The sequence below is a fragment of the Drosophila grimshawi genome, unplaced genomic scaffold (assembly GCF_018153295.1).
Source record: "Drosophila grimshawi isolate 15287-2541.00 unplaced genomic scaffold, ASM1815329v1 contig_1367, whole genome shotgun sequence".
In the NCBI taxonomy this organism is placed as follows: Eukaryota; Metazoa; Arthropoda; class Insecta; order Diptera; family Drosophilidae; genus Drosophila; species Drosophila grimshawi.
The window spans coordinates 8,972,240-8,998,283 of record NW_025062889.1 but is presented as its reverse complement, the minus strand read 5'-3'; the positions used below and the strand labels follow the sequence as shown (position 1 = coordinate 8,998,283).

The window sequence follows — 26,044 nt, the reverse complement described above, 5'->3', positions numbered from 1 at the left end:
TATCTCACTCAAAATTTAAGTTTTTTTTTTTTATATTTTATGTTAAGATTCTATTCCTAAAAAATCCACTTGTGAAGGTTCCCAATTTTAAGGTGCCATAACTCCTTGAAAACAAAACCGATTATTGAAAGTAATATGTTTTTGGAAATGGCTTGTCATCTAGATTAAAACTGCATTTAAATTTCAATACACGATTCTGGCTCAAAATTCATTTTAAAATTCTGTCCAACAAATTACTTGAGGACTGATTCACACTTTCCAATGTCATAACTTCGTCAAAACTGATCCGATTTTGAAAAGAAGTACATCGGGTCCAAATGCATGTCAAAAATCTACCCCATAGAAAATCACTTGGAAAGGAAATATCCTTTTAATTACTGCACTCATCAAAGTCTACAAATGAATAGTTTAATATTTAGTAAGAAGTAAATCTAGTCTTAAGTCTTAATAAATCCAAAATAAAATTTTATTAAACTGTTTTTAGTTTGACATTAGCATACAATTCATTATAGTCAGCTTTGCTGAAATTGTATTATTTTAGGATTTATTATTTTTAGGACATTCAGAGTTTCATCTAAAGCAATGCACACAAATACAGTTGCAGATGTGTACAATAATAAAGGCAAACACACACACACACATACACACATGCGTACGTGTAGGCATACTCACACACACACACACACACATACGCACACACACACACATATACACACAACCACACAAACATCAACACATATACAGGCAATATTTACACAGGAGCTGCTCTGATTTAAACTGAGAATCAATTTAATGACAATATGCGACTTACTCGACGTGTATGAATTATGTAATCAGCAACAATTCAGTCTAATAAATCGCTCAAATTAGCGCTTATTTCAGTAATGTTTTGGGCAGTGCAGAAAAAAAATGTAAACACTTATTTATATGATACACAAATAGAAAATCCACAAAGAGACGCGCAGAGCGCGCGGAGCGTCTCTCTGGGAACTAGGTCCTGGGCCCAGTTCAAACAAAGACCGATTTTGAGCACTTTAAACACTTTTAGCTACACAATTTCATAGTTTACGCATGCAGCAGCATCAATTTGTTAAACTTTTAGCGAATTTGTAATGTTTTATTTGGTTATTAGCTTAAATACAATATACACGAAAATTTCACAACCGCACTCAATTTGATTTGACAGACGGAGAAGTCAATGCGCTCTCTCATTTCACGTTCCATTGCCGTTCCATTCCGCAGCATTTCGTCCTGCCAGTGAGTGCGAGAGTGGGAGAGAGCACAGTGCAGCTGTTTGCCGCGAGCAGACGGTGCTGCTCGGGGGTGGGTAGAGGTATTTGGCAACTGTCAAACTGACAGCTGACCTAAGGGTTTGTGTATTTATGCGTTGCGCAGGCGTCGCTCTCTCTTTCGCTCTCTCTCTTTCTCTCTCCTTCTCTTCCACTCTCTCTTTCGCGTCCTGTTTCATTGCCTTTGCGTTCCGATTCCAAAAATGCGAAAACTGAACTGGCAAAAGGACGTTGTCTTTTGGGTGGCTTTCAAGGGTTGCTTGATACTGATGGTGATGGTGATGCTGATGTTGTTGCACCCCAGCCCCCGCTAACCTCCTGCACCGATACCCCAACGAAAATTACCTGGGGAATTGGCATTAGCCCATTTTCGATGCGTTATAAATTGCGATTGTCACTTTGGAGCATTCTAGACGACCGTATGGCATTGGCATCGATGGCATTGTGGATGATGATGCTGCTGGTGGTGTTGATGTTGCTCCCATTTCAGTCAGCAACTGCTGTATACATTGTGCGCCTTCAGGGTGTATTCTATGACTTTCATTTCGTTCGATTACGACCACCACGTTATTACCCTTTTCCCCCGCATACTGCTTATGCAATTACATTTAAGTTTTGGCGTCTCTGAAGTCTGAAGTTGTCTGTGACATGGAATTAATTTTCGATTTTATTGTCAGTTTGTCAACTGCTTAGCTCGAAGCTGCTCATGCTCCTGCTCCTGCTGCTGTTGCGCCTGACTTTGATTTAATTGAAAATGCATGAATATGCAATTTTTAGGCAGCCAAGCTCGTAAATGCTTGGATTTTATTACTTCCCCTCTCAACTCGTTGGATTGCAAGTGCTCAAAACTGTATGTTTAATGGCCCCGTATGTGTATTTTGTAAACGAACAAGAGGGGAGGGTCAACTTATCCTTGATTTAGCTGACTAACATTTTATACGCATACTCAATATTCACAAGCACTCACTAGTCACATTAAAACACACACACGTGCATTATTTTATACAATTTTATTAAAATATTAGTATCTTTCTTAGAGAATGTGGGAAAATTTTATGAATTGCTTTACCAAAGGCAGCAAGCCCAAGGTCTGCAATAAGGTCAGCCTAACTGACCTATTTAATCGAGTGCCTCCCAATCAGCACAAACAGCTTAGGGTGTTTGCCAATAAAAATGAAGAATACAAAATGTAAGTGATTTTTTCGTTAACAGCTATTGCAATGCACAATTCAATATGTCCTTCCAAAAAGCCGTCTACGGAAATATCCGCCGGATCTGCCTCGCATCGATTGGCAGTTTTATAAGGAGAACGTGCGAACAGATATGGTGGGTTGGGTTGAGGAATTTGAGCATAAATACGACAAACTGGACAGCATGTTCGCCAATCGGCATAATCTGATTGATCACTCTAAATATTTCGGCGAAGTAACTGAGCAGTCGAATGAGGTTGTCAAGGATATCAAAAAGTTCAAGGAAGAATCCAATGAGCGGATCAAGAAACTGCAGTCCAAAATGGACCAATTGAAAAGCCTGCGACCGTACACTGAAATGACAATGGAGGAGTTTTGCCTAGCACATCCCGATGAGGCGCCAGATTTCATAAACAAGCCCACCTTTTGGCCACACACACCCGAGGAACAGAAGCCGGGACCATCACAGGAAGTGGTGCATAAAGAGGAGGTGGTGGCTCTAAAGCCAAAGTCAAAAAATGGCCAACCAGAATCTAAAAAGCCGCCACCAAAAGCACCACCTCCTGGCGATGCACCAACTGATGGTCCTACAGCAAAGGAAGGCCCAAAGGACGTCAAGACAAAGGATTTGAATGAAAAGAAAACTATTTCCCCAAAGGAGGATGCAAAAGCAAATCTAAAATCAGACACTGAAAGCCAGGCGGTAGAGGCAGCTGCTCAATTGGCAGTAAAAGGTGTCCAGTTAGCAAAAGATTTGACTGCTAAAGTTATCACCCTATTGAAGGTCATTTGGGAGAAACTCGGCGAAAAGAGAAAGCAAGTCGCAGAGTCGGCAAATGCCGTAAGATTACAGAACGCATCTGGACAAAAGGAGAAACATGAAGATCTCCGCAAGACGGACGACGAGGAGGAGGATAGCTTTCTTCGGCGGGAGAGCCTGTCAAACATATGCAACAAGACGATAATTCGAGGCGAGAATACCGCAGAGGCGGATGTAAAGCCTCATCACGTCGACTTGGATATTGAACACAAACTAGATTGCGAGGAGCCTGATGAAAGAGAGTGTAAACCAGAATGCGAAGAAGAGGAGAAAGACGATTGTAGCCGCAAGACAAAATGCCCAGAAGCAGAGGTAGAACAAGTCTGTCCGGAAGCAGAAGAAGAGTCCGATTCACGATGTGCGGACATAAGCGAAGAGATCGTTCCAGACTGTGAGGATACATGCGAGGAGCCGCAACGAGATGAAGATCCACGCAGACGTCGTTTCACTGCTGATAAGCCAACAAAAGATGCGCCCGAATGCGAATCGAAAGGAACGATTGGCAACCTCGTTGAACTAAAAGGTCAGCCATTATACGCAAATCGAACTGAAATAGCAATGCTTGACAAATTCTCGCCTAAGATGGGAAATACAAATGATACAATTAACTCTTCAAATGATGATTTCAATCAAGGTGTTCCGGATGCGCCCAACACAAAGTTTATCAAGTCAAACGTTTTAAATACAAGCAAAAAAGATGGCACCGATTTACAAGATGTGAATTTAGACAAGTTGAATACCGAACAGTTGGCTAAAGTCGTTTTCGAAATGGCAACCGGTGCTGCCACCTTGCTTACAGAGGCCAAAATGATCATTGATAAGGCGCAACATGAAGAGCCCATCGAGGGCATCGAATCCGTTTACACAGCCGCCGAGCACAAAGTAAGCCAGGCATTGCACCAGGCCCAAATGGCCCTGGGGTCGGCCCGAAAGTTGGCCAAGCAGAACCTACAATCGGAGGATCTGAGCGCTCAGATTGAAAAGCATACCATGTTGGTCAAGTTGCTCGCCCAACGAGCCATTACCATGAAGAAGGAGATCGCCAAACTACTGAGTCGACTCAAGAGAGGTGACTGAATATTTGAGTGGAGTTTCACGTTCAAGTTGCTGTTAGAAGCGTTTTCATTATTTCATTTTCTGTTGAATGTTGAAGGGAAGAGTTTTTCTTGTTTAGAGTGGTGTGAAGGGGTAACCGAGGTGCTGCTGTGTGCTATGTGCCACATATGCAAATTTTGTTATAAAGCTCAAGCACTGTGCAATAAATTTTGGTGCAAAAACCTAAACGAAATATCGAAACTTTGGCTCGAGTGGCCGAAACTTTGCGGTGAATTAGCCAAAAATTTTACTTTGCTGTGTGTGTGTGGGTGTTAGGTGTGGGTGCGGCATTTGGCCTAGTAGATTGCATAATTATGCAAATGTGTTGTTTTTCGGGCATTCAAAGTGGCGCATTTGAAAGTGTTGCCTACTTGTTGGCGTTGCTGGCGCACAATTTTCACAATCAAACGCATTTGCATAATTATACAAAGCACACTTCTCACACCTCTGAAGTCCCTCCCCCTCTCCCTCTCACTCTGTGTGTGTGTTTGCTTTTAATTCAAGTTTGATAGTTTGTTATAAGCTTTAAGCCGTAAAACCATTCAGGGCATTGTAACAAAGGCCAAGCATTCAACATTGTTTCAAAATGTCGCTAAAATCCGGCTTTGTTTTATTACTATTTGTAATTGACATTTTTATGCTGAGCAAACTTTTGCCGCTTTTAACAGCCCATATAAATTCAATTTGCAAAACCTTTCTGATGATAAAAGCGACTTTCTCTACCGAAATTTCCATTTGAGCCTAATCGATTTCATAGGTGACAAGAAACCAGGAGGCTTTTTGGGGACACTCTTCGTCTTGCAACATTTGCATATTGCGAGGAAGAGAAACAGAGCCTGTTTTGTGATTAGGCTGAAAAGGATTATTCATGAGCAGCTCCCAAAAATTGTTTAAAGCATATCGTTATCGTAATGCCAGCCAATATTCAATTCCAGAGCCCCACTCATTTTGGCAGTAAACAGAGCGATTGCAACTTCAACTCAAACTCCGCTGGATTCAATGCCAACAATTGTTTGCCCAGAGTTTGGCTTATAGTTTTATGGCTTTTGTGTTGCACTCTCTGCTGACAATTGCCCGCTGTTTCTTGTTGCACGCTCTGCGCATATTGTCACAAAAATATAAATTATGACCATTATGTTTATTGTTTTCTCTACATATCGCAGACAATCAGACAAGCAGACAAGTAGACAAGTAGACAAGTTGTGCTGTCGCCTGGACTGTGTCGCCAGTCGACTTGTCTTTGGCAATTTTCAATTGAAATAGATTTTTTGGCTGGCAAATGCTGGCAAATTGTTGTGGCATTTCCGTTTTGGCAGCTGTCCAGGCATAATTAAAAGCGATGGCATTTCACAAAATACCATTTTCTGTATATCATCTACATATCAGCTGGTTATTAGCTTATTTTACCTGCTGTTAGTACTTACATGGTTTTAGTGGCTCATTTTGTGGCAAGTTGTTCGTTGGTTTGGCATAGCTCGCATAATTTTCCCAGCTATATTGTTGCGTGCCACGTTTGCTGTTGCCTCTTGCCTGATTAACGGTTTTTTATGGTTGCGCAAATATTTGAGCTCAGTTTTTAATAGCCTACTTCTGTGCCTAAGTTATGTGCAGAAAAGCCTAATTAGCAGCGTTTAACTAAGCCTCACAGCATTATTTGGCTTTTATTTTCTGTGCTTTGTGTGTTTGTGTATGCTTTTAATGCGACGTGATCGTGGTTATTAAAACAACAATAGCACATGGAGCACATACGGCCACATCCTGAGCGTGTTTCCACCTTTTGTATTTCGTACACTTGCAGAAAAGGACTTCTTGAAAAATCAACTACAATTGCCAAGGAATTATAACCGATTGAGGTTATATTGAATAGGACTAAGTCTCAACCTTGATGTAAGATTTACCTATCTGCATATATAAAACAGAGCAAAAGAATTTTTGTATTTAAAATAGAGGCTTATAAAACTTAAGTCCTGGATTGAAACTCACTTATTTATATTGAAATTATATTCAAATTAGAACAGAATATATTTAAGAACTTGAATCATGTTTATATTAAATAGACTGTAGAATTTATCTGAAAACTTGCGTTGTTCTAATAGCTAAATATCTAAATTTGAATAATCAAGTTCGATTTGCAGTAACTGCTTTATTATCACAACAATCGAACCAAACTTGCCCCAAAAGAGTCCTTTCGCTTTCTCGTCTCGAATTTTGTGAATGTTTATTTAATTAGAATACAATATATACTTTTTTCTTTCTCTGTAGTTGTTGGTCGACAGCAAAATGTAAATTTGAGCTGAGTACCTCGACAGGCGCCACTGGCGGCCCATTGCTTACACGTTGTCCGCGCAGCATGGTGCCTCTTTCACTAGCACTGTGCCACTCCTGGCCGCCCCGTTGTCCCACTGTCTCGCTGGTTGGTTGGCTACCCTGATTAGGCCAGGCTGCTGCGTTGGCGTTGTCCCTGCTCGGTCGTCGGAAACTAGGCAGTCGCCGCAACCCACCGCAACACACTTAACGACGTAGTTAGCGTTAGTTAACGTATGTACGTGATATCGTTAAACTCTGCAATAACGTTACCAGACCCCCACTGCATAATAAGTGTCTTATTAGTTATGCCAGAAACAGCACCAACAGCAGCAACATTACGATTCAGTTACTACTACGATTAGTTTCTGGGTGCACCTAGAGCAACTAGAGTCAAGGCATCACGTGCCTGAATCGCAGCCATGTAGAATCAGTGACAATTTCCATGTGACCAGGCCAAAATTTGAATAGAACATTTTATTTACACAACTCAATGACGTCTTGAATGATAAACGGGCAAGTGCATGACAGTGCTGACTGCCTTCAGTATATTAAATCCTCTTTTGTATTTTTTCATAAATAACTTAATATACAATAATACTAAAATAATACTCATTTCATAGCTGACAAGCTGGACAAGTAAAACAAAAACTGAAATTAGGAAAATTGATATAATAGACAGAAGGAGACTACGAATATATGTTGGGGTAGTTGGGAATAAATAACAAGGTTTCTGCCTCTGTTCCGGCAAACAAAACTATGACTAGATATATATAGCAATTATTTTGTGTCAATATAGCATTTTTCGCCATTCATTGATTGAATTGTGCCAGTTGTTGGTAGATTGTAACACTTGAGGTTATTTAACAGTGGCAATAGACGATATAGGTCTGGGCACTGCAATTAGCCGCTTATCTCAACTGTCAATTGATAAGCGTCAATGACTTTTAATTAATTCAGGGCAAATATTGTGTTACAACAATTGAAAGTTTTTAACTGCAAAACCAAGGTAAAAGTCCAAAACAAATATCAACAAGAGCTCTGAAATCTATTTGCACAGTTAAGGGGCCAAAGTGCTTGCCATAAAAAATAAAATAAAATAAAATAAAAAATAAAAAAACCACCCGAAGACGAAGATGAAATTAACGCGAGGCCAGCGAAATGAAAATTAAATTCCAAACTGCCCTTGGGCCTGGCCAACATGCTAGTGGTGTTCAGTGAGGAGTTCAGGTCCTGGTTCATGGGTCCGGAGTCCAGTCTCAGGTAATCGCAAACGTGTAGTATTTACTTTCAGCGTTGCTTGTTTATTTTTTAATTTCCTTCCAATTAAGCAACAAACAAGTCCAGAACCCTGCCCCCATCCTTGACGTTGGCAATAAAAAACGCGCAGGAATCGAGCGAAATAAAACGAAATGAAATCTATTCACAGTTACGTAAACTCAAAAGTAAACGTAATGAAAACACGTTGGCACAATTCATTTAAAATCTACAATTATATATATCAGGACCAGAACCAACCGGCACAATTTGGCATTCCAAGGCAATAAGACGAAGGACATAGGACACGGGACACAGGACCCAGGAATCAGCAAACACACAGGACACAGCTGTATGCTTTTAGGCGCATCTGCGGTTAATTTCCATGCGCACGACTTGCGGCTCAGGTTTGGAGAAGAAGTCCGATCCCTTCTCGGCCTCTGTGGGCTCATTACTTATGCGCAACTTGTACGCATAAATAAAACATGTCAAACGAGTGCCAGTCAAAGTGACTCGAGGCTGTCGACTCAGCTATTGCCATGGCTCGATACCCAGATTCCCACACAAGCCAACAGCAGCACACAATTTTTGTAGGCAACTCGCATAGCGCTTGAGGAAGAATATGGCTTGCGGGTGTGAGCCGAACAATTAGTCAAAAGTATTTCTACTGAGTAATGACCGAAAGCCCAATTCGTAGCTGGATTTGGAAAAAGCCACAATTCCATTTTCTTTAACTAGGCACGTTTAAAAGTTATCGCTGCTATTTTGGAACAATCTCATTTGTTTCTTTGCCCTTCAATAAAGTTTCAATTAAGCCGTTTGCCGTCAAATCAACACTTCATACAACAGTTTTTAAAACTATTTTCAGATTTATATATTTGGATTTATATAAATGCTACGATACACACTATTTCGTTTGTCTTGTGTCTGATTTACAATGCTTTCACATATGCTAGAATTTACTTAGTGATCGGTAAAACTATATAATTGCAAACAGCATCACAGGGGACACTTACAATTTTTAAAAGGTGAATCGAGCAAAATGTTGCCCAACTCGTCTCAACTACATCGGACACTAGATTCAACTGTGTCTTCGTCTGTGCTATTATCAAATACTATTTGCATGCCATCTGGTACATAAACTGTATCAGGGTGCGAGTCGGTCGTCCCGTCATGGAATCCCTTAGCAGATAGGGTGGCACACCGGCTTTGCCTAGCATTCCCGTGCCCCTCGTATCCAGATGCACCCAATCGGCGCAGGCCACAATAGAATGGAGCAATGCAGCCGCTAGGCAAGAGGAGGCCGGTCCTCGTCCCTTATTGCACATATCGTACGTCTTATTCGGTTCGATCAAGTCCTTAAAGTGCTTCCACAGAGGCATGCGCCACACTCGATCCCCTGTTAAAGAGCCGGCCTTTCTAAATTGTTTCCACAGATCGCTGCTGTTCGTCCACAGTCCAGTCGAGGAGGAACCCAGTCCAAACTGCACGCCCGTGTTATGTGCACCGACATCGACTAGAAGTCGTGGCTTCTGCGTTGTCTGCGCATAAATGAGCGGATCGGCCAACATTACGGTGCCTGCATTCGAGGTATCCTTGATGCACAGCGTCTTCCCGTTCAACAGGGTTATCACATCACCCGGCTTGGCTGCCATGCCCGAGGGCATATTCTCGCACAGTGGCAATAGGGCGGAGACATTAATGGGCAGCGATAGAGCAGCCGCAGCTCGAATTGCTGCCACACAACAGGCAGCACCCGTCAGTGCTCCTCGTTGCATGTGCAGGCTGTTCTTATGCTTCAAGCAGAGACCACCACTGTTGAAGGTCAGCCCATTGCCCATCAACTGTAAGGGTCGGTCGTCGGGTGAGGTGCCACGATAGCTTATCTCCAGTATGAGGGGCGGCTCACAGGAGCCCTTGGCGACCATCAGAAATGAGTTGAGTGCCTGCTCTTCGATCCAATCCATGGTGCGCACCTCGACTGTGACGCCGCAGGGACACAGAGCGTCGATCGCTGCCTGCGCGAATATCGACGGGGTCATCTGATTCGCCGGTGTGTCGGAGAGACGTCTTGCCAAGTTCTGAGACTCGGCTTTGAAGAGTCCGCGCGTCCATGCGTCGACATCCGTTGAGCCGTACAGTTCCAACTTGGGTATAGCAAGGCGGCGATGCTTTCGCTTGTTCACATTATAGCGCCACACGGCCATTGAGGCACCCTCGGCTGCCTGCTCCGGATATTCCATACTGTCCACATATACGCTTTGGACTCCCTGATATTGCAGAGCCCGGGCGCCAACAGCGGCAGCGATGCGTGCATTTTCCATGCCCACATCGAGCACCTCTTCGGCATCGTAGCCAATGCCCTCGCGACCCAAGCCGACAACGACAATTGATGCGAACTCCTTGTCCACATTACTGAACATTCGTCCCCTGCCCAGTTTGCCGTTCATACCGGTCTCCCTCACCAGTGCGCTGATCTTGCCGCCAACGCGATCATCGAGCTTTTCGCCATTTGGCGACAATTGCGGATCCTTCTCGCCCTCCTTGAGATACAGTCCAATAACAATGCCACTCGATTCGCATTTACCACGCACCTGGCAATAATGCATCCAGGGCACTGGGCACATCATGCGTTTCTTGTTGTTGTTGCGTAGAGCTGCTCCCATCATTAATCTGCCATAAGAAGACGCATAAGATCGGGCCATTGTATTTCTTTTTTTTGTTGTTGTGATTTTGACAGCACTCTAGGATAAATATAATTACGATATAAAATAATTTCACTTCAATTTACATAAAATTCGAAAAGAAAAAAACCTTCAGTTGAAAAAGTCTGTATTTAAATAAAAAAGAAATCAGTACACTACGTGAAGCTGAAATCGAGAAACTGATCTAAGTGAATTTCTCAATTTTGAAGCATTAAAACTACGCTGAAGTATAAATCTGGTGAACTTGGCTTCAAATGTGTTATCTAACAAGTTTATTAAATTTGTGGTAAGTGAACACGAAACCCTTTGTTTATTATTTATACAAAATGCAAAAACTAATGTGGGTTCGTTAAATATTTATAGAAAACAAACAATGATTTGAGGAAGAGAAAATTCTTTAACGAAGTGGTATGAAAAATATATTAACAAATATATAAATATATATATATAATATAAATGAGGCGACAACTTGACTCAAACTACATTTTTATTTCATGCCAATGATTAAATTTGCAATTATACAAATAAAGAATATGAAGTGTGTGGCTACGCAGATATAATGAAGAAGTGCTGGTGCAAAAGTGTTCAGAGTGCAAAAAAGAATAATAATAATAAAAAAATTGCAACGAAGCCGCAGACGAAACACGTAAAAGCAATAAAGCAATAAATTGCCCAATTTGAAGCACTATTGTAGCCAATAATTTGCACAGCCACTTGGTCGGTTGGTTGGTTGGTCGGTTGCCAGTGGCCAACACTTCTGCTATATATATATATATATATATATATATGTGTGTGTGCACGTGTGCGTGTGTGTGTGTGTATGTGCTTGTGCCCATATAATTTCAGCAAAAATATGCACATTTGTCAATGTCGCGTGATTGATGTGGTCGAACGCATTTCCGCCAAGCAGCCGCCGCGGTGGCAGAGTCAAATAAAAAATAAAAACAAATACACACACACACACAGGCAACAGCATGACATGCAGACACACTGGAGTGGCAAAAAATAAAACAGTGAAATAATTTTTTACAAAAATATATATATATACGCGTAAAAGAGGGGCGAGTCTGGTTGCTTGTGGGGCCCCAAAGGATGCTGGCGGCTGTGTTGGCGACATTACGCGATTTTACGCATGATTTAAAATTAATGACAGCGTCGAGAGTTGTACACACATACTGTATATAAATACATGTACACTGCACACCTTATCCACGCCCATACACACACACACAAATACACACGTAACGTGGGAGTCAGTCGCTATGCAGGATGTTTAATTTCCTAAATGCATAAATCTCACTAATACGCACAACAAAATCTAAGCGCGGCTTATGCGATTGCCGCTTTTTTCTCTCTGTGTGTGTGTGTGTATGTGAAAGGAGGGGTGGGAACAATGTAGCAACAACAACTACAACATGGGTGCGAGCCCATGACTACGAGCACAACATCCGAAAATCATAAACAAACTTCAAAGGACATTTACACAGCGGACAGTCGACAACTGCCCAACTGCCAACGAGAATGAAAAACTAACTGAGGCAAGCCGAAGTTTAAATACCCTCTGTCCCTGACTATATGAAAGACTAGTCTGATCTTGGTCCGCATATCTTGGCCAACATGTTAACTTGACCACAAATATAATAATACCCTTTGCAAGGGTATAAAAAGAAGAAAATTTGAACCAATGTTGAGCTTATTACGCACAGATACGAGGCACACGCACACACGCACTCCTTAGCAACCGCAACAATTCAGCTTCATTTGTGTTGCGGCACACACACACTCACACACACACACCTTCATTGTGTATATCCACATTCGTTACGTATACGCAATGCTGTTCGTACCTGTGCAACGATAACGGCCTCCTTGCCCACGCAATGCTTTCATTTTTATTTCCGTTTTCAGTGAACGCCGCCGCACAATGCTCACTTTAAACTTACGACGACTGTTTCAAGGTGGAGGGGGGAGTGTAGGATGAATGGTGGGGCCGAGTTGGGTTTGGTATTTTTTGGGTGGTTGTGCGGCTTGGCTCACCTTTTTGTCGTGCTGCTGCTTTGCTTGTTCGTTTGTTTGTGTTTGTTTGTTAGTCGGTTTTGTTTGCCGGTTTATGCTTTAACCTACGGAAAATTGCCAATTGTTGTTGGCATGCAAATTTATGGCTTATTTGTTTTGGCTTTTGTATTGTGGCAAATATGTATGTATGTGTCTGGAGTGTGCGTGTGTGTGTGTGTGTGTGTCTGTGTGCATGCTTAGAAGCCGCTTACTACACGTCAACCCTTTTCAGACGACTAATACGTTGAACCAGGAGCGTTTCAGCATTGAGACATTTTTGCAAGCTCTCTGAGTTTATTTAATTCAAATATTTTCACTTGATTCCACAATTATTTGACGTATAGAAATGATATGTCATTTGTAACTTCTGTTTAAAGTATCTAAGTAAGAATTTATAACCATTTAAGTACATAAAGATATATTTCTAGCACACTTTAGAAACTCAAAATTAGTAAAACTGAGAATATAGCAATTTAGAGCCCCATTTGGGAGCGCCCAAAAGGAGCCACTCCTGATTATTTTTGTAGCAAGTTTTCTACGTGTTTTGCCGCTTTTTGACCCAAATGCCGGAAGTCAGACGATGCAAGCAAAAAGCTTTGACCTATCAGTAGATTTCATTAACAGAAATTTAGATAAGCATTAGTGTTGATGCGCCATCCTAAGGCGTAGACGCCGTAGATGCGGATGTAGTTGTGAGTGTGGATGTGGATATCGAAACTGTGTGTATTTGGCGACTTTAATGTATGAGTGTATGTGTGTGTGCGTGTGTGTGTGTGTGTGGCTTAAAATTACAAAAGTACATATTTTGCTAGCAGAATCTGGAAAATGTAAATCTCTCTTGTGGCTCGTAAATTTGCTAGTTGCATAAATCACACAATTGAATTCTAATTTTCAGCTCACACATAAACATACTTGAGAGAGAAAGAGAGAGAAAGTAAGAGAGAGAGAGAGAGAGAGAGAGAGAGAAAGGCCAGACATGGAGACAGACTAATAGAGAAAAGCTTATTGTGAGACTGCCGGAGCTGAAATCAATCATGATTTTTAATGCACAAATGGGAGCAATTACAGTCAGTTGAGCAGACAAAAGAATTTACACTTGATTTATTGTTGTTTTAGCCTGCCAGCTGATTGCTGATGTTTACACACGCATCTGTGGTTGTTTGTTGGTCTAACCACACGACCTTTTGAGCATGTGCGGTCAGAATGCAGTCGAAGTCTTTTGTTCTATGCCCGAAGTTGCAACTAGCTCTTTACTTATAAATAGTTTTGCTTCTCTTTTTTTTTTGGTTTGTTTTGTTTTGTGTTCGACCACTTTCGAAAGTAAAAGCAGCAGCAGCTAATTGACTGTTTACGGTTCAATAAATCGCTTAAATGGGCACACATCATGCCAAACAATCAATTAGCACCTCCCCCCAAAAAAACGCCGGCAGACAAAGGCAAATATTGTGTGAAGATATTTGGGCTTAGCCTCAGCTTTTATAAATGTCTTGTGCATAGACTTGGCCAAAACAGACACTGTCTAATGCTCGACATGACAAATCATTCAGTACTCATTGGACTGTTGCTCTTGAGCACTCTCTGCTGCCTTGTGGCCGCTGATCTTCGCGCTGATTTGCGTGATTTTATGGCCCTAGTGCCGCGTCGCCGCATCAATCATATCGCAGCACGTTACTATATCTTCGATCCGAGATTTCGCCAGGCTGTTGACTTTGTGCGCAGCGATGATTTCGCCAAGACGTGGCAGCAAATGCGCAAAGCACCCGATTTTGCCGATCTGATTGACTATGTCACGGAATATGGATCCGGTTATGATGTGAGCAGTGTTATTGATAAGCTGCCCAATCGATTGCATGCCTATCAGTTGTCACGTGTGGTCCCAGTGGATCTGATGTTGCGCCGCGATCTGACCACATTTCTGCACGAGGCACTGCAGACGCTGCCACGCGCCCAAGTCTACAGTTTGATGGCACGCAAGGTGCGTGAGGGGCGCGACTTTGCCAAATTATACAAGGCTCTGAAAGACAAGGAGTTTAAGGAACTGGTGCATACAGCCCGAGTAAGTACAAATCTAAAGAATATAATTCTGAGACTATTGAGAAATGAGAATCGCTTTTGTTATTTGGTTTTTGTGAACTTTGTTCTGTTTGCTCTTGGCTAAGAGCATGCTGTAGATATGAGAAGTTGTGTAGGTAAATATATTAAGCAACAGTTTGCGGGCTCTGGTGAAGAGCTCTAAGTTTTGTCTCCACAAATCGAACTTTGATAAGAATTGTTTGCACATAAATTCAGCTCAATTTAGTGAATTTAAATATGTTTTCATATCAGTCAGATTTTGATAAATTATTGATATACTATACAGCCTCTCATATGCTGTTTTGACTTAAAGTAGTTCGACTTTAATTTTAAGCCTTATAATTTTTCTCTTGCAGCATTCGCAGGAAATGCAGCAGCCGCTGAGCAAGCTGAGCCAGAAGAACATCGACGTGGATGAATTCATACAAATCGTGTTTGAGTTGATAAGTTGGGGTCCGTGAGGCTAAATGAGGCTCTATAGTTGCTCCTGGCAGCAAGTTATAATTAAGTATTTATGAAATAACCCAGAGGCGCATGACTCATTAAATAACCAGGCAGAAATGGAGAACTCTCAAAAGTTAAGATGCTTACCCCAAAAAATAAATATGAAAAAATAGAGAAAAACACACAGCATGAAAAGTACAGCTTAAGTGCTTTTCAAACCGTAAATGCTGAAGTTGCGACCGTCGTCCCGGATTCAACTGCGGCACAATAATTCCAAAAAGGGTTCTTCACACTCCTTTTGCATACTTGTTTCAGCTTTAATTTCGACGTGCGATGTGCTCAAAAATGTCGAGCAGATTTTGAGTTTCTGTTGAGGCTGTTGAATCGATTTCTCACTAATTTTGCGCAGTGCATGCGTGGGAGGGGCAGGGAGGGGCTTTGCCAAAAGGGCCCAAGAGTAACAACAATGCCTCATTTGCTGGCTGCACAATATGCACTCATTAGAGCGGTTTATGCGTCACTGCCACCGGCACAGGGGATCAGAGAATGCTGCCCCTTGCCTGCTTGCCACCTGCCACCTGCCAGTTGTTGCAATTTGCAAGTAGGTAAAACCCTCGATGGTAACACATCTGTGCTATCTTTGACTAAATGAGAATTTGCAAATTCACATCTCTGATTGTATGCTAGAGCTTAGCATTGATTTTGGCCTATAACCTACCAATTAAGTTGACGGCGTGGCAACCATCGAGTTGCCACAGAATGTCAGCGAATTTGTTTTATTGCAGCATAGTGACAGTTGCCATATATGGTTTAGTTGCAAGCTGACTTGCCACAAAATGCGTATACATAATGCCGAGTAGTAGCAAGCCGTTTGCCGTTCACTTCTCAGAAGCAAATTGCTGACACTGCTGTTGCTGCTGAATGTGCAACTAAAGTTGCAACTGCAACAATAACTACACCCGCCCACAAATAAACCAGCAACGACAACCCACATCATTTTGTCGCACTTTTTTGGCTGACGCTTCTGCACAACGCATCTAATATAGTTAGGGCGTGAGGAGCACTCGCAGCTGGAGTTGAAGATGGTTCTGGTTCGGGTTCGGGTTAGAGTTAGAGTTCTAGAGCGGCAGTTGGCAGTCGGCAGCTGTAGCTGGCATTGATGGCCAAAAACTGCCTGCCTGCTGCATGCTGCCTGCTGCTGGCTGCCAGCTGCTGGCTGCTACTGTTGGCTGTTGCTGTTTCTCCATTTTGCCTGACATTAATTTTATGCTGTGCAGTATGCGTGTGTGTGTGTGATGTTGTGCACTTGTTTGTATACACTGCTAACTGGTAATCAATTGTATATTCGGTAGTATATTCTGAGAATAGATTATAATAAATAAATATCGCTTAGTGTTTAAATCGGCCTATTTTCAACTTGAGTTTCTTAGAGAAACATTGCGAAATATTCTTAGCTTTTTTTAACCTCAGAAGAGGGTAAGTTAAATGCTAAATGAATGAATTAAACACATGATTAAATGCAATTATTATTTTTAACAGAGTATTCAGCAGTCGTCAAAATACGATTGTAACGATCTTCTCTTGTGTTTTTTTTTTAGTTGGTGTTGCTCGCTGCTTTCGCTGTAACACCAACAATTTGTGCGAGTTTGTTGTGCCGTGCCAGGGAGCCAGCAATAGCTATAGCAATAACAACAGCAACAGGGACATGGCTAAAGTCAGCTCTAGAGGCAGTGGCAGTGGCAGTGACGGAAGCAGCGGCAGCATCGCCAACAGGCCAAAACGCGCTTAAATTGTCGCATTTGTCTTGTCGTTTTAAGTTGCCGCCACGCTCGCTGACTGCTGCATTGCATAAACTTTGTGTAATCCTTTCAATTTGTTGCATACTTTTAGGCGGAAATTAAAATAACAAGCGCGGCGCACAAGCAGGCGCCTACTTTTGGTGGGTGGCATGCGATGCGAGTATACGGATAGGATAGGTAGACAAGGAGGCAGCCTCAGCCAAGAGTCATTCGATTTGTTAGAAACTTGCTCTACATGTGTTCTAAAGCCAACTCACACACACACACAAACACACACAGACAGGTACTTCAATTAGTGTGTTACACAATGTTGCCTATGATCTAACCTTGAGTTGTTGCCGTGTTTTGTGTACTCGTAGCAACTACTTTGCTACGCTCTGGATGGAGCCACGTTGCGAGCTCCTACTGTGAATTAATTAAGCCAAAGTGCGGCCTTCATTTGCCTTCAATGTGGCAGCTCTCCTTTGGCCTTTTTGTAAAATAATCAAATTGAATCTGTTTCGTTCCCAGCATTTCCACAAGCTCATCCTCTGTTATGCAGCTGGTATGAGCTGGTTTTCGTCAGTTTTGTTCGTCTAACTCATGCGTCAGCTGCTTCTGCTCCTGTTGTTGCTGTTGTTGTCATTTGGCATCAAGTAAATAATTGCTGCTTTAAATGCTTGTCAGGAATTGGCAATACTGTTGCTCATCATCTGGCCAAGAGTACATTCGACTTGTGTTGGACTTTGTAACTATAATTAGTTGATACATAAGAATAAGAAGAAGATTGTAAGAGAAAGAAGTAGAAAGACTTTAAAGCAAAAGTGATTTAAGTCGATAAAATCTGCTTTTGCAATGCTTTTTTTCTTAGTAAAAATTCACATATACCATTTATTTATGTTTTTGTTAGTATTTTCTTAAATATTTATTAAATTATATTCTTCAAAATTGTTCTCCGGATTTTGGTTTTTTTTTAAATATTTTTTGACCACGTGTAGGGCAAACAGGATTCGTTATACTGTATCGTATTTGGTCCTGACTTTGGCCAAAACTCAGTTCAGCTGTTGGCCTTTTTTGGCTTTTGTTTTCAACATTTTTGAGTGGTCGCGGGGCATGATGCGTCGTTTTTCTGGGTGGTGTAAACTTGTTACCGCTTTAACTGTAATATCAGTTACACAGCCAGCAGCATCCACTTCATATTCTATTTGAGGCACACACCACACACAGTTTGACTGAGCTAACCCGCTCACTGGTTTTAATGGATAAGCGTTGAGTGTTTGGTTTTGTTTTTGGTCTCATAGCCTTTGGCTTTGGCTTTGGCATTGGCTTGTTTGCTCCGCAGCAAACTTCTTTTGCCTGTTGGGTTATACTTTACTTTATTTTGCCCAGATTGTCTGCATTTGCGGTGGTGCGTTTGTTGTTGATGCGTACGTGATCTGGGTTCTGTTGTGGCTCGCATTGCCCTTTGCTTAGCAATTAGTTTTAAAATGGCTGCCTTGTTCGCTGTCCATTTTGATGTGCCTGGACTTCAGTTCCATATCCATCTCTATGGTATATATATATACGGAGAGATATCTTCTATCTTCTGTTCGTACTCGTACGCTCATTAGAGCTGGCCACCAAGCATTGTAAAAACAGAAATGGATTTTTATACTCGGTCGTCGCCGATGCTTGTCGCATCCATAAAAGGATGCCCCGGGCGCTGGCTGCTGGCTGTTGGTTGTGTGTAATCCAGTCAAACAATGCGGGGTCAGAGCAAACAAAAAAATCAACAACAACATTCAATGTTGGCTGTAATCAATTAACGATTTAACGTTCGTTCGGAACTGGTCAACGAGTCGTCGCGACCCGTCAACATTTGGCGCCACCACCATTTCCCCTATCCCCTATCCCCACCCCCATCCCCATCATCTGCAGCTCTACCTTCGACTCCTTCTGGTGTGGGTCATGTGGCTGCAAAATTGAAACGCGCCACGTTGACAGTGGCTGCATGAACACGTCATCCAAGTACATACGGGGGCGGGAACTAACTCCAGGGGTAGAGGTGGAAGGTTGCTAGTTGAAAGTGCATTCCGCCTGCTGTCAGAGTCCAAATCATTTACAGGGTTGTCGTTTGCTATATATAATATATATACATACATACATGTATACATATTTAACCTATTTATGCATTTAATCAATCAAATTGAATAAGCAAATATAATTTTAAAAACAACCATAACATAAATTAAATATTATTTTAAATGTGGCTTAAAATAAATAGATTTCGATAAGTGCATAATCGGACAAAATTCAATTGTTATTGATCTGTGAATTTCAAGAACTTTTTTAATTGGATTACTATGAATGCATCAAGCTTAAGTTGATCATCGATTAGCAGCATTTGACCAAGCAAAGACACACAAACTGAACTATTTACTTATTTAAAAGTTGTGGAAAATTGCTGATTGAATTTTGATTACTTATGCTGTAGAGGATTAAAACTAGAGTTAATTCGTAGGCTTATTTTATGGACTTGTATGAAAGTTTCTGGCAAGTTCTTTTTATTGAATTTCATTCAATTAAGACCACTTGACAACCCTTAGATCAGAGCATGCAACGCTAAAGTTTATGTGGGGCTAATGTGATTACTCCTGTCATTATTCCCATTGCTTTCACAGCTATCTCTGTCTCTGTCCTTGCCTCTGTCCTTCTCGCTCTGCTATTAAATTGACCGCTAGCTGACTCTGCCAATGCGCGTAAGTGTGTGTATCAGTGTGTGCGTGTCTGTGTGCATTTAACTGCACGTTTGGAAATACCGAACGGCTTTGCGTCTGGCGCGTTGTATATATATAAATGTGTGTGTGTGTGTGTTTGATTGGTTATTGACTTTTAACAGAAAAATTGATGTAATGCAATTAGTTTTGCAGCTAAACCGTTTGATGATTGCACAACAACAACGAGAACAACAAGAAAGTTGCGATAAGCGAGTCCTTTAGCCCGAATCAGTCCTTTCGTATAATACATGAGGGGCAATAGCTATTGCATGCTGACAATGGGGCGCTTTTAAAAGGGGGAGGGTTGGTGTTGGCGAATGGGTTGCCAGTCGAACTTTGAAGCTGAGCAGTGGAATTAATTTTCTTTAGTATGCGATGACGCAAGCATTCGCCAATTGTTAAATGTTGAGCACATAAAATATTCATTTGATTTCTTTGGCTTACCGAGCGTATGATTAATAGAAGGCAACACATAATTAGAAATTAACGTGAATCTTAAACATTTAAGTTAAGTGCAATGGCAAATTATTAATTTGAGTTTTGTTGTATTTTGGACTTATTTTAAGATGGGTCAAAACTTAACCGATTTTGAAAAGGGTTTGGCATCTAGATCAATATTACATTTAAATTTAGAAGAACAATTTTTACACCTATTTCATCTTAACATTCTATGCAATAAATGCTCTTTTACAGATACAATATTTGATTAACATTTGAAGTTGATTTTTATTAAAAATATTTAATAATTTAATTTTGAATAATTACAGTTTGCTTTGTGTGGCTAAATGTGGAATTTGATTCGGTTGGATTTTACTGGCGGTTCTGATTGTGCAAATTTGATATTTTATATATAAAATAAATATAGCCAGACGGGCAATTAAGCGAAAGAGGTTGGCTCGTTGATTGTAGGGCTTCAAAATGTGTTAAAATTGTACAGTTATGAGCGGGTGTTGAGTGGGTGGTTGGGTGTGTGTTGAAACTACGAAATTATCAATTAAGCCATGGGTGGCTATCAATTACACGCGTGCTCCAAAATTAAACCATAACGCGATATGTACACTACAATAACAACAATAACAACAACTACAAAAGGAGAGTTCACGATGCTGCCGGTACATATGCGGCCAAATGAAGTGAAACATTGCAGGGTGGTTGGGCTGGTCTGGGGAAGAGTCGGGGGTAGTTGAAATTTATTACAGTTGAACGAAACAAAGCGTAAAACTTTTGCTGCTTAATTGAAAAATATAAATTGTGGCAATGTGTGCGTGTGCATTTATATATGTATATGTGTGTGTGTGTGTGTGTATGTGTGTATGCGACGGAAGTGAAGTCAAAAGCAGAACAACAACATTAATAACGCTGGCAGCGGAAATAATAAAATCCATTTTAACGATCATGCCAAAAGAAAAAAAAACCATTTATGAAATATACATAAAAACAATTCAATTTTGTGTGGCATTGTCTTGGAGTTTTCCTCTTAGTATATATACATATACATATATGTGAGTATGCTGGCTATAACTGCAATTGTTAAACGCCCCTAATGTACACTCCCCTGCCCCCAGTCCCCTCTTAAAAAAAAAGGAGAAAAAAAAACTGACAGCCAATTACGTGTACACGAAAGTGAAAACTTTGCGCATAAGCCAGGAGCGTGAAACTAAAGACTGCAGAGCGTCCCCAAACACAATTTACAAGCGGAAAAACGACAATCAATGCGGGTCAATATTTGTCAGGGGCAAACAACGTGCGGCAAGCGACAAGCGACAAGCACCAAGCAGCACATAAAAGGACACCAAATCACACAGCTAAAAGGCAAAAAAAGCCAAAAAAATATATATAAAAAATGGCAACGTCAATGACAACAGCAACAGCAACAACAAATGCACACAAAAAGCGACATACAGGTAACCGAAAAAAAATAAAATAAACAACAACAAAAAAAAAATCAAATGGAGAAAAAATGAAATAAAGAAAGTACAACTGTTGGTTGGGTAGATGTGGCACTCACTCACACACAGACACACAATTATCACATCGCCTGTTGGGCTGAGCCGTAGCCTTTGATGATGAGCTTCCTGTACATCAAAAGCCAAAAATAGAGCAGCCCGAAAAAAAGGCAAACCAGTCGCATTTTGCACATCACACCGACCAACAAAAAATACAAAAAAAAAAAAGGGATCGAAATGAGTAAAACGTAACGAACAAACAATCAACGTGCTCTGCTGTCAGCCACACTCACAATCACACAAATTTACACACAGACACACACACACACACAAACTTGGGATATGTCTCTCTCTTTCGGCTTATGTATGCGTGTGTTTGATAAAATCTGTGGCTCCTGATAGACAGCGGCAGCCGTTGAGCAGCCACAAAATCCGCACACAGAACTCCATACCTCTACATACACATGCACCCCTCCCACACACACACACACACACACACACACACACACTCACACACTCACTAATACATACAGGGGCCAAAAGCAAACACACCTTGACTTCTGGCCAGATATTCTGATTTGTTTGAGTTTCTACTTTTGTAGCTTAACAAATTAAGCGCTCAATCGGCAGGTTACCAACAACACAACGCAACAGCAGCAACAACAACAACCACAGCAACCACATGCATGAAATACATACAAAAAAAATGTACCTCTGGCCAAATTGTTAGCAGGCCTATGTACTTAATCATAGTACACTTTCAGTTTAGAATTGCATGCAAATGTCAATTCATCAAGACTGTCCTAAAATATCCTACAAAGATGACAAAATATGATTTGAATTTGGCTCGTCTAAGGTAAACCTAATGAAAGTTTTCATAATATTTGAAACTGTTTTAATTAAGTTAATTTAAAAATAGACTTTATTACTAGATCAGAAGTAGAAACGCAAATTTGCAATTGATTGTCTGAGGTAAACCTAATGAAGTCAATGTATGAAACTGATTTAATTAAGTTATAATAGCTTTTATTACTTGATCAGAACTAGACTCAAAATAGGCACTGATTCAGCTACTGACTATGCTCAGTTGACTTAGATGATTTCTTAGCTTAAAATGTCCATTCAAGCGATCGGCAAGTATTCCATTTGTGTTCCTTGCCTTGGATATGACTGGCATAAATCGTTTCTGATTATAGCTGGCTAAAGGACATTTGGCTTGGTTTCGTTTTTCAGTTGAAGGAGCATTTTAGTACACAACCATTCAAAACTCATTGCATTGCGTACTTGTCATTAGTAATATTTGTTGTATATGTGTTTATTCCCCATGCCCATGGCCACATGTCCAATGCTTAATGCTTCATCCGTTCAAGCTCCAAATCCACCTGCCCATTTACAACCTGTGTCACCTGTGAGCGCTGCCATTTTTGTTTGCTCTTACTGTACACGCAGTCAACCAACGAACCAGCTAGGTGTGTATGTATGTGTGTGTGTGTGTGTGTGTGTGGGCTGTTCATACAAGTAAAGGACTTTGGGTAGCTGAAGCCAGCATTGAATCCTGGTCGACTCGTTAGTGCTTTCGTCTATATGAAAAGCAACTTTTGATGAATTTATTCGCTAAACATGTTTATTATTTGCTGGTAAATCACACAGCAATTTGCCAATTTAAAGAGTTTCATTGTGTGTGTCTCTGAGTGTGGGGGTGTGTGTGCGAGACAGGGGTATTTAGCGTCAGTTGGTATGTGTGTGTGTGTGTGTGCTTTTGTGGTTGTGTTTTCTTGTGTGCTGTGTTGATTAATGGTCACACACAAACTAACAAACAATTCATCCAACAGTCTGTGAAAAGCTCCCTTTTGCTGGCGTAAATGGCTACATTTTGTGTGCCAAAAAGGACCTGTGCTGAAAGCATATCCCGACTTCAAATCATTGGTATGATTTGACTGTTTTCTGCTAAGATTCTCATTGCTGAAATTGTTCATTATAAATTATTATTACATTTACATTCGTTCTCTAAATATTTACGCCATCTTATTTATCGTCTGTCTATTCTAATTAATTCGCGCTACTCGTTTAACACAGACAGACAGACTTCAAATCGATTAGTTAATCGAGTCTTACCCACTACTCGCCTAGGCATGGACTTTCGGTTTAAGGGAATTCGCTGGCGGCGTTGTTAATATTTTAAGCGTTGTAATTAATTTAAAGCCATGTAATTAATAATCAACACCAGAGTGCTGGGGGTGGCTTGCCAAATAACAACAGCAAACAACAACAATGTTTACAAGTTCTCTGGCAACACCAGCGGCAACAGATAAGCAGTATAATTAACACTGTGGCCAGTTTAGCCCGTTTAATGGTTTTATGGTGTATTCATAGTATTGCAAAAAAGAAAAAAGAAAATAAAAATAATGCTAGGCAGTGTTATTGAATTATTCAGTTATTAATTAAGCATTTTGCTTCCGATCCAAATTAAAAGGCAAATTAGGAATTGTAAATAGGACAAACTAGCAATTTATTTGACATTTTTCAATAATCATTTGAAAACGACATTCTAAACGTCACTCGCCTGCGAGTTAAGTGTTAATCGATACTTAAAATGCCAACATATAATTCGCGTTTGTGCGCAATTTCGAATTGACAAAACCAATATGGCAATGCCTTTCTGGTCAATGGTTCTGGCACGAGAATGTGCGAGTATTAAATCGGTGTAGGTCAATTGTGCCTAGAGCTAGTGCATAGTAGCTTTATTGTGGCGCTGATATAGCAATTGCCACTTGTTTTGTTTGATGATTCCAATCAGACACATCATCAATCACAATGCCGCACGCAAGCAAAAGCGCAAGGATTGAGGGGCAGTTGCTAGTGCTTAATATTATTGAAGTTGCTGTTGTTGTTGTTGTTGCTGCTGTTGCTGTTGTATCGGCAGCCGTGACGTTGCAACTTGGCACTTGACGTTGGGCGGCGTGCCACAGATCTGTGGGTATATCCATAATTGGCAATTCATGCAGGAAACAGGCCATTATGCCGCTGTTAACTTATTAGTTGCCATGAAAATTGTGCTTAACGCTTTGCATTTTGCTTAATTTCTGTATCGCTTGGCGTCCATCAGTGCTGCGTCATCTTTGGAATTGGCTGTCACCTATTGAGTGGCCGTCACGCCGCCGGAACTGTCCAATTTTATAATAAATATAATTAGCTGCCACATTGGCAGCCTGCTCGCCACTTACATACTATTTCGGAGAACGTCTTTCGCCTCTGACTACAATGGGCCTTGTCTCTCATCCTCATCCTTAACACACTACCCTGACACGTCATTTGCCAGAGGGCTGAAATTATTCTGTCAGCTGCCTGTCACACGCACACACACTCACACACACACACACTCACACTCACACTCACACACACACACACCCACACACATCTTTATAATATGCCTTAGAAGGTGTCAGTGATGGTTTGATGGTCATAGTAAGCTGCTTAATTGCAAATGCAGTTGCCCAAGGCGCAACTACTACTCAAACATCTGCATATGTTGCATGTAGATTAACATATGTATGTGTGTGCATCATTCTTATGCATTAGCATGTGTGCCTCCCAGTGTTTCTGTTAATTACTCTTGCAATACACGACTAGCATATCATTTTGAGCACCTAAAAGGTTTTTAGTCAGCTGGCCCAAAATTTAATGTGCCATTTTGTGACTTTAATCCATTCAAACATACGTATTTATGATGCCATAAAAAGCCACAGCACTTTCTCTTGAAGCACATGCAAATTTGCATCGTTTTTTGCCACATAAAATAACAAGAATTTTATGGTTAATAAAAGTGCTTGGCTCACACACATACTTGTACTGCAAAAAAGAAAAAAAATCGCAAGAAATTAACTTCTCGGCAATGCGTTGGCATGTGCCATATCAGCTAAGTACATTGAGAAAAATAATAGGTTCAATTGCCTGTCGATCTACTTGTTTCTTATTTGATTTAAGTTGTTAATCTAGGCTTTCTTATTCAATGAAAAATAGCTTAGGAAGCTTTAAACTTTGTAATTCATTTTGGGCATGAATTATCCCAAATTCCCTCATGTTTCAAGTGTGAAAAAATAAAATGAGCTTACTTACGACTACCACTATTCCTTTCAGTGTATGTGGCAATGTATGCCACATTATTGGCATTGGCACCTCGCTGCTGTCTCGTTGCCAATTTTGTGACGGCTGCAGTTCAAACACAATAAAAATTATGCGTGCCATAAATCCAGCTGATGAGATTCGCCCAAGCAAATGTCGTTATCGCGTCGAAACTTAAGTGGCAACAGGGCGGGTAGAGGGGGCCAGGGG

At 40.9% G+C, this 26,044-nt stretch overlaps 3 protein-coding genes across 3 annotated transcripts; 2 read left to right on the top strand and 1 right to left on the bottom strand.

Annotated features, from left to right (window-relative positions):
- Positions 1-2,250: 2,250 nt before the first annotated feature.
- On the top strand, positions 2,251-4,587 carry LOC6560348. The gene is made up of 2 exons (XM_032734695.2): positions 2,251-2,478; positions 2,540-4,587. The coding sequence occupies exons 1-2, from the start codon at positions 2,330-2,332 to the stop codon at positions 4,374-4,376; spliced, it is 1,986 nt and encodes a 661-aa protein (XP_032590586.2). The 5' UTR covers positions 2,251-2,329; the 3' UTR covers positions 4,377-4,587.
- Positions 4,588-8,813: 4,226 nt separating this feature from the next.
- On the bottom strand, positions 8,814-10,841 carry LOC6560347 (cytosol aminopeptidase). The gene has a single exon (XM_001986186.3). The coding sequence runs from the start codon at positions 10,658-10,660 to the stop codon at positions 9,071-9,073; it is 1,590 nt and encodes a 529-aa protein (XP_001986222.2). The 5' UTR covers positions 10,661-10,841; the 3' UTR covers positions 8,814-9,070.
- Positions 10,842-14,246: 3,405 nt separating this feature from the next.
- On the top strand, positions 14,247-15,249 carry LOC6559451. Its single transcript, XM_001986185.2, has 2 exons — positions 14,247-14,771; positions 15,145-15,249. The coding sequence occupies exons 1-2, from the start codon at positions 14,247-14,249 to the stop codon at positions 15,247-15,249; spliced, it is 630 nt and encodes a 209-aa protein (XP_001986221.2).
- Positions 15,250-26,044: the final 10,795 nt, after the last annotated feature.

Excerpts from the sequence above, each read along its gene's own strand:
- LOC6560347 (XM_001986186.3), bottom strand. The coding sequence starts at position 10,660 with ATGGCCCGATCTTATGCGTCTTCTTATGGCAGATTAATGATGGGAGCA.
- LOC6559451 (XM_001986185.2), top strand. The coding sequence starts at position 14,247 with ATGACAAATCATTCAGTACTCATTGGACTGTTGCTCTTGAGCACTCTC. Across the intron at positions 14,772-15,144 it reads AACTGGTGCATACAGCCCGA|CATTCGCAGGAAATGCAGCA; the intron begins GTAAGTACAAAT and ends TTTCTCTTGCAG.
- LOC6560348 (XM_032734695.2), top strand. The coding sequence starts at position 2,330 with ATGTGGGAAAATTTTATGAATTGCTTTACCAAAGGCAGCAAGCCCAAG. Across the intron at positions 2,479-2,539 it reads AAAAATGAAGAATACAAAAT|CCGTCTACGGAAATATCCGC; the intron begins GTAAGTGATTTT and ends CCTTCCAAAAAG.